Source organism: Serinus canaria, chromosome 18, assembly GCF_022539315.1.
Source record: "Serinus canaria isolate serCan28SL12 chromosome 18, serCan2020, whole genome shotgun sequence".
Lineage (NCBI taxonomy): Eukaryota > Metazoa > Chordata > Aves > Passeriformes > Fringillidae > Serinus > Serinus canaria.
This window is the reverse complement of record NC_066331.1, coordinates 6,495,146-6,508,332: the sequence shown is the minus strand read 5'-3', so window position 1 is coordinate 6,508,332 and position 13,187 is coordinate 6,495,146. Positions and strand designations below refer to the sequence as shown.

General features: G+C 42.8%; 1 protein-coding gene across 5 annotated transcripts in view; it reads right to left on the bottom strand.

The window, feature by feature from the left end:
* Positions 1-13,187, bottom strand: part of TMEM94 (transmembrane protein 94) — a 51,582-nt gene that overhangs the window by 16,575 nt on the left and 21,820 nt on the right. For 4 of the 5 annotated variants that reach the window (XR_007779042.1, XM_050981391.1, XM_050981392.1 and 1 more), the window contains 10 exons: positions 12,466-12,617; positions 12,075-12,177; positions 11,690-11,776; positions 11,075-11,191; positions 7,325-7,381; positions 5,407-5,511; positions 4,659-4,823; positions 4,213-4,422; positions 3,730-4,045; positions 2,922-3,095 (listed from right to left, as the gene is read on the bottom strand). Coding sequence is in view for 4 of the 5 variants with exons in the window: in XM_050981391.1 (XP_050837348.1) it covers positions 2,922-3,095; positions 3,730-4,045; positions 4,213-4,422; positions 4,659-4,823; positions 5,407-5,511; positions 7,325-7,381; positions 11,075-11,191; positions 11,690-11,776; positions 12,075-12,177; positions 12,466-12,617 (1,486 nt within the window). In the remaining variant the exon portion in view is untranslated. The remainder of the gene's footprint in view (positions 1-2,921; positions 3,096-3,729; positions 4,046-4,212; positions 4,423-4,658; positions 4,824-5,406; positions 5,512-7,324; positions 7,382-11,074; positions 11,192-11,689; positions 11,777-12,074; positions 12,178-12,465; positions 12,618-13,187) is intronic. The other variant, XM_050981394.1, reaches the window with a different exon arrangement.

Genomic DNA, 13,187 nt, shown 5'->3' with positions numbered 1-13,187 from the left:
GGTGAGATAAAATCTTGCTCCTGCATCCTGCAGAGCAGAAGAGAAATTCTTTTCTGCTCTTGTCAGGAAAGTACAAGCAGCAGTGAGGAGCCTATGGGGATCAAAGTCTGCCTACACTGCAAAGTGCATTCATTTTTAGGCCAGACATGGAACTAAAGGGTAAGAGCTATTCTTGAACACTTTTCATTCAAGTAGCAGAAGATAATTTGACTGTGACCTGCCAGATAACAGCCTGTTTCACATTTTCACCCTGAAAATGAGTTAAATCAGGATGGTCAAAAGTTCAGTATAAGAGACTATAAGAAAAAAGTAACTCATGCTGTCTTTAAGGAAGAACTGAAAATCAACGGACACCACAGCCTGTCCTGGTTTTCCTTCTCCCCCTGTTTTAGTTTTTAATACAGACTCAAAATCTCTTAATCCCCCTCTCAGAGTCAGAGGTGTAAAAAAGTTTTTCTCAGAAGTGTGTGACATCCCTAATGCAGGTTCCAGGCACAGGACACAAGTTCACTGACGTGAGGCTGTCTCCGCTTCACACCTCCTGTTCCCTTCTCATTTGTATCAACCCATTAACATTTCCTGCACGTAGAGTCTTCCTTCTCTCCTCCAGCTGCTCTGTGACTTTACCCCCAATAGGTTCAAAGCTGAGCTAATGAAAAAAAAAAAAGAAAACCACCTAAGAAAAACCGCTGCCAAGAAGAATGAGCCCAAAGGCTTCTTGCAGGCATTGTTGCTGCCTGCTAATGCTCACACTGGCTGGTGAAACCCAGAGCCAAGAATATCCCCTCAACACAAACCAGCAAGGGACCTTCAGGAACTCTGGAGGATTTTCCAACACATAGCAGCTCTCCGCTTTTGCTATAAATAGTCATCACAAGCCAAGTTTATCAGCATAACAAACCTCCAAGACGAATAAGAGCTGTGTGTGAAAGAAGGAGCCTGTCTCAGGGACACAAAGGAGCACTTGTGCAGAGCTCTGGTTAATTTTATTGTATAAACACCTAATCCTTCCCACCTTGCTCCAAAGGTCAGATAGTCCTTGCTCAGAAAGAGGGAACAAGAGATGTTTATCCATGCAAAACCTATGTCCTGGACACAGAGCAAGAGCTTGCAATGACCACATGCACAGATGTACCCACATTCATGCCTGTCAGCAAGTGCAATCCACTTCCCATTAATTCCCACCAGAATCCCACACCACAGCCCTGCTAAGGGGAAAGTGGCAGTGACTGCAGACACTATAAACTGCAAGGAGTTCACTGAGCTGTCCTTGCCAGAAAAATGAGCTCAGCCTTTTCCCTTCCCAAATAATGAACTCTCAGGCCAGGATTTCTCTGGCAAAAGGGAAAAAAATGAATTAATAGGGCAGGGGGTATGACCAGCCATTCATGCTGCTGGGTCTCACTGGGAAGAACCAAACTGCTCCAGCTGAGCCAATGAGAGAGATCAAAAGGAATGGAGCAGTGCAGCTCCAGCAAAGGAAGACAGAGATGGTATTGAGCCGTTTTCCTCTGCAGAAGACATCATGAGCACCTCATTTCCATGTGGTTACTATGGATCTGGGATGAACACTGCCAGATGGTGAGACATGTATTTCAATAGAACAGTAAGGAAACACACAGATAAGCTGCCTCCTATTTCTGCTACAGCTGTAGAATTTATGTATCTTGCTTTGACTGCAGCACATCATGGGAGTGGGTGGATTCCAAGATTTGTTCACAAATAATGTGCGGAGAGGTAAATTATGATCATCTGGTCGAGACATTTGACTTCATCCAATGTTATCCGCACAATCCAGGATTTCTGGTTCTAAAATGGCAGTATTTTAGGAAATTTCAAGGGACAACACTATTGTGTGAGAGCTGTTCCAATGGTTAACTAAACCAAACGGGCAAAATTCCTCTTAGAATTTACTCTAGACAGCATAATCCAGGTCACACCTACTTGTCTGAGCTCCAGGCTCTAACCTAAACCGTTTAAAATTGAGGATAAGGAGTTGAAATGAGGCAACATTAAATGTTTTTTCTCTACACAAAAATCTCAGCATCAGAACAATTCCTACTTACAAAGGCAAGATAACAGCAATAAGAACAAATTAAAAAGCTCTTCCCCAGATAAAGACAAAAATTTAAGAAGAAGTGGGTGAGAGAAGACAATTTAACCTGGTAAAACTCTGGCCAGCACAATGATCATATTTCAAACTCAGTATTGAACATATGTCAACTCTAGAGAGCCAAGTTCAGTCAATTTAAGGAATTACAAAGAGACTAAAAGCTCTGACAGGCAAGCTGTTAAATCTTTCTGAGGTGCTTTAAGATCTCAACCAGCTGTACATCCTTTCCATCCTAGCCCATTCCTATGAGAGCAGGAAGGCGAAGAAAGAGTGGAGAAATCTGCATGACTTCTTTGCTTGACTGCATGACTTCAGGTTTATATTCATGGTCACTGTGAGTTTGCATGGGAGTTTTGTGATTTCTTATTAGTATGCGATATAGTAGTGTGTAATGTAATACACTAGACAACTCACAAAGGTATTGGTTTTTGATTTATCAGAAGGATGAGCATTATTAATTAAAACCCAAAGTGATATTCAACCCTGTGCAGTATAAGTTTCACTACCATCATGAAGTCTATTAAAATCTCAATAAACCATTTGTTCACAGAAAACAGGTGTGCTATCTAAGATAATTTTAAAAAATTATTTGTGATTCTGGAGTGAGCCAAGGCTGGGAAGACTTCCCTCCCTCAGAATATCACAGATGATCACTGAGGTTTGTTAATCCTATCTGCACTGGCCATGGGCAGAGCAGGGGCATCACCCCACAGGGACTCCAGGCTCTTCCACCCTGACATTTTCTGGGCTCTCTGAGGAAAAGCTCCCCCTGTGGCAAGTGGATGCCCAGAGAAAAAGGCAGCCTTACTGGTAGTGGTGTCCTTCACAAACAGGTTAATCATGTGGCTCAGGATGGGTCTCCTCTTGGTGATGGATGAAAGCTTCCCCAGGATGGTTTCCTTAACCATCTCATCACTTGGCAAGCGGTACAAAGCCAAATAGTTCTCCTGCTTGAAAAGATCTTTAGCACCTGGTGTGAAACCTGAAACATGAACACAAGGAGGAGGAAAGTCAGGCTCTAATCAATGCAAAAAAGGAAGTCCCTTCTCCTGGTTCTGTGCCACCCACTTTGCCTGTGCTCATTCTGACACTTCTGCAGCAATTGGTAGGTGAGCTGTGCTCATAACTGTGACATCACAGGACAGGCACAGAAGAGAGTTCAAGTTTCCAGTTTTTAATCCTAGTGTTACCTCTAACCTCTTACTGCCCCTATGCCTCCATTTTCCGATCTGTAAAATGAGCTGAGGTACATCATTTATCCCCAAACCCCCTGTAAAGCCCTACAGTAAAGACAGGACAGATATCCATTCATTAGCAGGTATTCTTTGTCTCCTGATGAGACTGACAAACTCATACCAGGAGAATATGAAGCCTAGCCAGGGCTGGCTGACAATATCCTTGATAATATTTGTTCCTTGGATAGCACTGACAATGTCAGAACTTGCCCAAAGCCATCTCTTTAATAAACTCTTTTGGCAACCAAACAACAACAGAGTCATGTCTGTATTTCCACTTCCTCAGCAAATGGGACTGGGGAAATATACTCATGCTCTCCAAGGATTAAGTGTCTATTGACAGCTCTGATTTCTCTGTCTGTTCATCCAGTTCCTCCTCACCTATCAGCCTAGCAAGCTCACAGAGGCCCCAGGGCACATGGACAGGCAGCACAGCATTGTGAGTCTCCTGCAGGGCGATGTTGCAGAGGTGGTCAGAGAAGCGGCACAGCCGCTCAGTCACGCCGGCGTTGCACAGGTTCAGCAGCACGTTCAGGCCCAGAGGCTTGAGGGAATTGAGGTGCGTGTGCCAGTTGGAGTCATCAAACTGGATGCAGGAGGGGTTCTGCTGGTCTTGGGATAGGCTGAGCATCTCCAGGTGGTAGTCACACACAAAGTCTTCAGCCTCACAAGCCAACACCTCGCTGTCCCCAGCAACCTGGTCCCACAAGCAGAGAAATTGTAGTTTGTTACAATGAATACAGCTTGAGCCTAGAGTCCTGCAGGGAATTCCAGTTAAACTCCCCAACAGTGCGGACTCTGTGGGTTTCAATTTGTGTTATGGCTCCACAAAAGCCTACTTGTGTGCCCTCCAGTAAGTCTTACCTGAGTATGTTCCTCTTCTCCACCCTCTGTGTCCTTGCTAAAGCTCACGTTGGATCCAGAGGGATGTTTGCTTCTGCTGTTTGGCTTTCGGTGGGCCGAGGCTTCAGGAGCCTTTGGAGCATCACCAGACCAGTTGTTCCTCTCCTGTTCATTGGCCATGTGCACTGTGTCTGCCAGGGGGCCAGAGAGCAAAGCATCTCTTTCATGGGGCTGTGGAAGATCAACAGAGCAAAGGGTGGTGATTCAGCGGTTGAACACAAGGCACTGCTGATTCACCTGCTGCTTCAGGACTTCTGTAGAAAAGGATCCTCGCTTGCTTCTTCATCTTTAAGCAAAGAACTATGGCACAGGACTTCCCTACAAGGGCCCTCTATAATATCACATTGTGTGTCAGTCAAAGTGTGACTGCAGCCAACACACTGCATTATGGACTAAGGATCACCCACCTCATCTTCCATCTCAGGATGGCAGAAGGACCGTGTGGAGAGCTCGTCAGTCAGGTCTTCGTGGCTGTCATGAGGTGGTTCCACCTTCCCACTGAAGAACAGAACAGTCTCTGGGCTGGGGTTTGGCCAGGAAAGAATCCCCTGTTTGTCTACACAGCAGAGCACCTAGAACATCCCACAACACCCCCAAGAAAGCAAAATCTTAGTGCATAGTTGTAAATATCATGACTTTAATAAACACAAAGGACAGACAAGTCTCTCCTTCACCAACTTATCTTTGAAGAAACTGCACCTAATAATACTCCAAGAAATCCAATAATTCCTTACTCTAACAAGACTGATGGGTTGTTTAACACCGATTTTACTTCAGCATATTACAAAACTAGGCATGAAAACAAAGGGAAGGAAACAACTATTCAACTTATTTCACCAGCTAGTGCCTTACCAGGACCTAAGCCAGCTGGTTCTTGCACAGGAATCAAGAGAATAATTGAACCAGAACCAGAGCTGGAAGATACAGACATCCTGTCAGATGTCACAGAGTATCTCAAACTATTGTTTTAGCCTATAAATGCATTTGAACATGACAGGACAGTTATAAACTCTTCTACAAAGACAGGTGCCTGAAGGGTTTCTAATTCCAGCATAGTGAACTGCTTGCAGTCTGTATTCAGGGAACGATGACATGAATGATGCAAATGAAGCATCCTCACAAGGCTCTTCTTTCTGACAACCCAGCAATACTCACAGTGACAGATCCCAGACTGTGGAGCAAGCTGGAAGTGAAGCTCAGAGTTGGGGATTTGCCTTTTAAAACACAGAGGAAGTGGCTCCAGATACAGCGTATCATTTCCTGAGGAGGGAAGCAGAGGACATCAGCCAGTTAGAGACTCATTCAGTGGAAGATGAAGGGAGAGAAGGAAAAAAGGGAATATGACATTACCTGCTTTCACTTTCAACACAGGGATACACTGCAAGATAGACATCAGTCTCTGTGGGAACCTGTTACCTGATATAGTGCTGGTGTTCTCCAGGGAAAAGCATTTCTTCCCCTTTCCACTGATTGCTAACAGTCAGTTTGATTGTTGAACTGAGAATTCACTGAAACTACCTCTTGTCTACCCAAAACCACAGAAATTAATTCTGAATTGAGTTCATTTCGAGTGAATCAGTTGTCACCTCTTGGTGCTTTTATCATGAAGTAACTCAACCCCTTGGATTGTGGAATTTGAGGCCTTTGAGTTCCCACCACCATGCTGCAAATCAGGTAAAGGATGGGGTCCCTGTGGTGAGATGACTTGTTCAAGGTTACTTACTGAGGCAATGATAACATCAGAAACTACTCCATTCTTACAAAGGAATTGTAACAGAACAGAAAGAAGGGGATATTTTGCAAAATTAAAATGTCCAGTTGGTACCCTTCATTTTCAACACAGATATGTTCCGATATGTTCAAACACAGATATGTTTCAGAGGGAGTCTGGATGGCAGTAATCAATCCAAGCACCAGAGCTGTGTGTTTTCCTCTGGCAATCCTAAAACCAGCAAAACTGGGATTGAATTACTGTGTTATATTACTGCTTTTAAGCTGTTATTCTGGAATACTGTGACTGCAGCTCTTCCCCCAAAGTTCCTCAAATCATGTTCCCTGGATCCTAATGGTTAGTACAGCAGTAAGCTCAAATGCAAAACAATCTGGAGCTAGCACCAAGAAAAAAGTCCTCTTATTTAAACCAGTTTCTTCTAAGCAAAAATGTTACAAAAGGAAAGAAATATATCTCCTCAACAAGGTAGACCAGCTAAAATCACCCTCATTTAATATCTGAAAAACATCTCAGCTAAACGATGAACTGGCACAGAAAGGCAACAAAATATTCAGCAGAGAATCACATGTGTGTGCACCCATGTGCATTCCTCTGAGTGACTCGGAGCAAGGAGACAGGAATTGATTCTTATTATACCAAGGGATTTTTAATCACTCCTGGAGTCCCTCTACCTCCTTATGGAAAGGGGAATCTGAACACCAGATAGACAGAGAAGTATCTTTCCTCTACCCACCTGTTTAACCTGGACGATGCAATTTACAGAGTGGCCAGAGTAGTTCCTTCCCTAGAAAAAGGGCTCCTGAATGTTTAATTGCCCAAGCTTTGGAAGCACCAGTAATGTGCTTAAGCCTGATAAGAAGCCTATGGAGCAGGATCGGACTTTTAAAAAGCCTGAACATCCCACAGTCCCTTTGCAGTTTCGTCTGGGTGCTTCCCTCTGGGTTTTAGTTTTGGCTTCAACAAGGTTTCTCTGGTACAAGGAAAACACTTCGTTCAGACACACAGCATACAAAGTTTATTTTACTTCCGGAACAGGACTTGAAAGAGGTACTGTCTCCAGGACAGAAAATGTTGATTTCAAACCATTTGCAATATTCAGAAAAGGCCAACTGGACTCAGTATTGAGGTCACGCTCAAAGTACAGCAGTATTTACATGGGGAGGTGGAAGGCAAAGACATGCAACCTGCATGCACAGCAAATTAAAGCAACAAATGAGTGACAATGGACAACTGACACAAGTAAAAAGCGTCTAGCAACAAGCAGGAGATCAGAGAGGATGGGAAATGATATCATGAAGTTCTGCAGAGAAGATGGAAGAAAACAATTCATAATAATAGTACCTGAGAAGATACCATCTCTGTGTAGCTGCTGAGAGTGTCCTCTGAAAACTTAGCAAGCTGCAGCAAGAGAAGAGACCAGTTACTATAATTGTGCTCAGAAATGCACCATGAGGAACATCCTTCCCACAGGATGTGCCTTCAGGGAGGAGGATGCAGGAGTCCTGCTCTGTGGAATCGCTGTACCGAGGCAGACCGATAACTCATCAAAGCAATTACGTCTTTAATGGACTCTGGTTTTATCTACTTGTGAAGCACAGGCAAAGTGTACATCACAGAGGAACACACAGTCATTACCTAAATGTCTACAGAGAAAATAACAGCAATTAGACCCAGAGGAGGATCTTTCTGGGTGGTTATTTTTAGTTAGAAAGAGCCAGGATTGAGTGATCTAACTTATATGGGTCAGTTACAGGAAGGGAGCTCGAAGGGGCTGGAAAAGCAGGTGCCTGGAACACAATGGACACAGAGGAATGAGGCAATATGAATGGGACGTGGAGAGGAAATGAAAAGAAATTATAGCAGGGCACCACCACGGTGCTCTTGGAATTACCCTGAGAAATTCACTAACTCAGAAATTTTGCATCCAGCACAAAGGTATTCCACACTAGATGTAATTTTGAAAAAGTTTAAGTGTATCCACAACCACAAGTGACCATGGCAATTACATTTATATGCAAATAAAACTATAGCCCAAATAATAACGCATATGTCTGGCATTTGAAAAAGGATCAGTTTAACAAAGCCAAAAAAAAAGACAAGAGAAATGTGTCAGAAATAATTTAAACTGAGAACTATGAAGGATAATTAGGAACTGTTTAAGAATATTTTGTTACAATTTCAAAAAGCAACAATCCCATAGTAAAAATAAGAGACCAGTTTTAAGTGAAAACAGAAGTAAGAATTAACATAAAAAATAAGGAAAAGTATACTAGTTGGTAATTAAAACCAGACCACTGCTTGTTAAAGACAGTGAAATTGCAAATGACATTGTAGGCAAGGCAGACACGTTAAATAAATATTGCTATTCCTTATTCAGTGATACAATCATACCATATGATAACTATGAAATATTTTCCATTCCAACACCAGCTACAGAAAGCAAATATGTTTAAATTAGCAGGTCTGGACAATGAATGTTACTGCTGATTTTGCAGAAGGTTTGAACTATGGATTAAGTTCAATGGAAGTGGTGCCAATGCCCAAAAAGGGAAAGAGAACCATCCAAGTTACCACAGGACCCCAGACAGACTTTGATTTCAGACAGAATAAAAAAGCAGCTAATATGAGACTCAATTAAAAGAAAAGAAGTGGAATAATAAAATCAGTGCCAAACACCACAACTATACAAGCAGCAAATCTACCCAAACTATTGTGATTTCTTTTTTGACAAAATTACAAATTTGTCTGATAAAAGTACTGCTTTTGACATAGACCATTTGTTAATTTGACTCGATTCTAAATGCTTGACTAGTTTTCTAATAAAAATACCAAAGTAATAGGGCCCATGTCAGATATATTAGAAATAGACTATCTCTAAATGGAAGAAAAACAGAAATTATTTGCAATGATGTGTTATTACCTAAAGCAGGGACAAATCTGGATATTTTGTTAATAACTTGAGAGAAAACTAAAAACAACATATTACTGATAGAGACTGTAAGGGATCCAAAGTTTAGGGCAGGGTGCAATGTGAAGAGGACAGACCACTGTCACAGAACAATATGGATTGCTTGGGCAATATTCAAAACCATGTATCCAAACAGGCACAAAACTAAGGCTGTGAATTTAGATGCAAAAAAATGGAGGTTGGACTTACAGGATGAGGATTCTCAGAAAGCATTAACTGCAGCTGAACAAAGCTTGGCCTTTTAAAGCAGTGGCTGAAAAATCTAATGGGATCCTTTATTGTACAAGCAAGGGAACACAAAGCAGAAAGTCCTAATTATTCTGAAATTTATCAAAAGCACAACTATTACTGGAATATTTTGTGGGGTTTGAGATTCATAACCCTACAGTGTTCCTGAAACAGTGGAGAAAGCCAAGAGGAAGGCCAAGAGAAAGATTAGGGGTTTGGGAAATATGCTTATAGTGCCTCAAGGTGCTTGAACTGTTTACTTAACCAGAGATGGCAAAAAGGAATGTGAGTAGTTACAACAGACCAGAATTTTGATTGACATGCTCTTGGCACTTAAATCTAGGAGACAAAAGATGTAAATTTTGCAAGGGCTGGAAATCAGATTCTGCAGAAATTCCCACTAACATAAAATGTCCATTTTTAGCAGTGAAGGTAAATAATTACTGACAAAACCTATCAAAGGCAGTACAAGTGTTTTCAAACCAACAGCAAATTCTTTTCTAAAAGGAATGTTGCTGCAGTGAAACTGTAGTAATAAAACTTGAGACAGGGGCTTGTTTAGGGGGCACTGGTTTGTGTCCTTTCAGCCAGTTACAAAGGTCACCTCTGGCCTTGAAAAATTGGGAATCAAACAGCTTGAACATGATAGGAAGGGGAAGAAGGTGGAGAAGTAGCCAAGTTGCCACCAAGTAGGCCAAGTGATTGGAGAGGAGAAGGGTCTTACCTGCTACATTTTGAACAGAGAAGAGAGAAGGAAGGGGGGAAATAGGGAGGCCAAGTGACTGCCCTGGTCAAGGGGTGAACAACCAAGGCATGTGACAGCAGCTGTTCTGCAGCAGCAAGAACAGAGGATCATGTCTGAGATGCCACAGAAAGAGCTGGCTGGACAGACAGAGTTGCCTGGACAAGAAAAAGGAGAAGACATGAAAGGAAAAAAAGGAAAGTGCAAGTATGAGTGACAGGGCAAATGGGAATGTTAAGAATGATGAAGCAAGGAAGTCAAGGAGCTCTGGCTTTTCCCAGCTGAATTGTGAATTGTGAAGGGAAAGAGGGAGGTTTCAAAAGTAGAAACCAAGTTATGCTGAGAATGGGTAGAAAAGGTAAAGTGGTGAAAACACTAAGAAGAGATTATAAAAGTGCAAATGCTACTAAGGAATGTAACGAGCCCTTCCTCCCAGGACAGGGGCAGCTTAGTCATGTTCAGCTAGAGATAAAAGAATAGGAAAAACAGACCCATGGCCACAGAGGCCAAGGAAGGACAAGAAGGAGACAGAAACTCTGTCCAAGTAACAGAAATCAGCATAGAAGACAAACACAGCTCAATGCATCTCACCAGGACAAAAGAAGGGACACACAACAGCACATCCAACTCAGGACCACATCCCATCAAACCACCAAACTCCACTCCCCAAACCAGCACAGCCACCAGAAACTGCTCCTCCTCCCTGACCTACAAAGGGCACGCCTGCAAACGAAGCCCCAGAGCCTCAGGAAAAGATTGTTCAGCCCACAGGGCTTTGCAGAGTATATGATGTATCTCATTCCTTCTCAGTGGCTACACATTGCCCACTTACAGCCACCACAGGGCATTTATCTCCATGTTGACCCCTCTGTCAAACTGTATTTATATGACAGAAAACGCATGCCTTGAAGAGTATTATGGAATCACCAGAGCTTCCTATCACCTTGGGATATGTGTAGAGAGGTTGAAAAAATTAAAGCATCTGTTCAAGAAGCAATATTGCACTCCAGAGAGAGGGGAAAACAGCTGGGACAACCGAAGATCCAACAACATTTTACAATTATGTGGACACATCTGCTGAATTCTCACTTCACAGAGCCTTTTCATCTCCTGCCCTTGTCTCTGTAATGGTTTCATGTAGAGAGAAACCTACCAGTGAGGTGGAGGAGGCCTTGCTCATCTGGGCCAACACTCTGGCTTCTCCAAAAGCTGTAGCAAGAATCCACAGGACAGGAAAGAGCAATGGAAGGATAGGTAAGACACCATTCACCTGAAAAAAAACAACCTGTGATCACCAACAAGCATAGAGATAACAAGGAGTCAGAACCTCTCACATGACAGCTTTTCCATCGCAGTGAGAGGACAGGGATAAAAGGGCAAGAAGGAAGAGGACTGGAAGCAGTGCAAACAGTGCACACCTTAGGGGGGTTTAATGAAGGAGGCCATGAATCAATCACACCAACTTGGTTTTCCTGCTGAATTTGGCATAAACGCTAATGAGTTTAAAGGCAAAGGATACCATATATATATATATATATATATATATAGATATACACATACATGGCAAATGAGAGAGGAAAACATTTAAAGGTAAGTCTGTAAGAGAAGTTCTGATGTCGTCCTCCACTGAATGCTCCTGGATCCAGCATGCCTCCAGATCTAGGAAGCACAGGATGCTGCCATAGTATGAATTAAGTCCTGACAGAGGGAATCCATCTCAGCAGTACTCTGGAGAAGAGGTGTAGTGAAGCTCAGAGGTCACCTTTACCTGCAGCTGAAGAAGAGTGTATTGCCAGGAAGCAATTCCAGGAGCTTGAAAAATGAAGCGCACGGCATTGGTGATCAGGAATCCAGCCTGCAATTCAGAGATGACACTGTCACCTAAATACTGACAGGTGCAGGGAAGGTGTTTTCAGTGCCTTGTAACATTCTCAGCCCTGGGCAAAGTATGAAAAATATATTTTTGATCTGCTGCTGCAGTTCCTCCCTGCACTCTCATGGTTATGTGGCTCAGCATCTCTGAACTGCTCAAGGTATACACCAAGTCAGCTGCATGAGTGAACCTGGCCACAACTTCCTGTTGATGGCTGCAATTCTTCAGATTTATTGACAAAACTGGCTATTCAAGGACAAAGGCTTGGAATGAGACCTACCAGCACGATAGGGACAGCGTATTTCAGCATCACTGACTGTACAGTGAACCTCTCATTATCCAGGGCTGTCACAGGCCGTGACAGAGCCATTTCCAGGCACCACCTAAAAAACAGAAAACAGCTGGAAATTTCAGCAACCAAGACTGTAACCCTTCACTTTCCTTGGATATAAACCTCCTAGCAGACCTGATTAGAACACTCTGCTCAGCCTACGCTGTGAGGGGGGGCTGTCAAAAGAGAAGCCAACATCTACAATAAGAGCAAGGCACTTGCCAGGGTAAATTTGCAGTATTGCCAAGAAAACGTCTCAGGTCTCCTCACCTGCTTAGCAGGAAGGCAGAAACAAGGACACAGACAACTGGGTAGGCACTGTGCCCCACATTTAACCCACCTGACATTATCAATTATTGGGGTCTTCAACACACGGAAGAGACGATAGAGCTGAGGATTCTGAGGTCCCTTCTTTACTTCTCCCCTTGGGGAGGGCGGGGGTGAGAAGGGTGGAAATAGATCTCCAGGCTCCAGAACTATGTGCTCATCATCCTAGAAGAAAGGTCAAAGAGCCCAAGGCTTGTGGTGTTCAAGCACATCTGGTTATTTCAGGAGAAATGGTATTTGGAGTGAGTTACAATTAAAACCACCAAAGGTAAATTTCAAGTGTTAAACTTTTTCCAACCTTCTTCAAGCAGTAAAATCTTTTTATAGATCTTGTAAGTGTGTAGTTAATTTACTTCTACACCAGGTATTTTATATTACCTTCTTTTATAACAAATCAGTAGTAAGGAGAAGGTCAAAGCAGACAAATTTTATTTCTGCACATAAAAAGCAGGATAAAGGATGAGGTTTGTATGTCATATTATCCTAATGGATAGATTTACTCCACTTATATTTAGCAGCACATTACACTGTCCCCTTGACCTGAGAGAGGAGGAAATACAGTGCTTTTGTATAACATTAGTGTCTCCTGTCCAATGGGTTTGGGAGTTCATGGAGAAGATGCAGCCTAGCTAACTATGCGCTGTCCTTGACTGAACTGGAATTTCAAGTTATTTTCAAGGTCAGAAGAAACAAACACTCCATAATTTGTACTCTGGGAATTAGAATATTAGCATG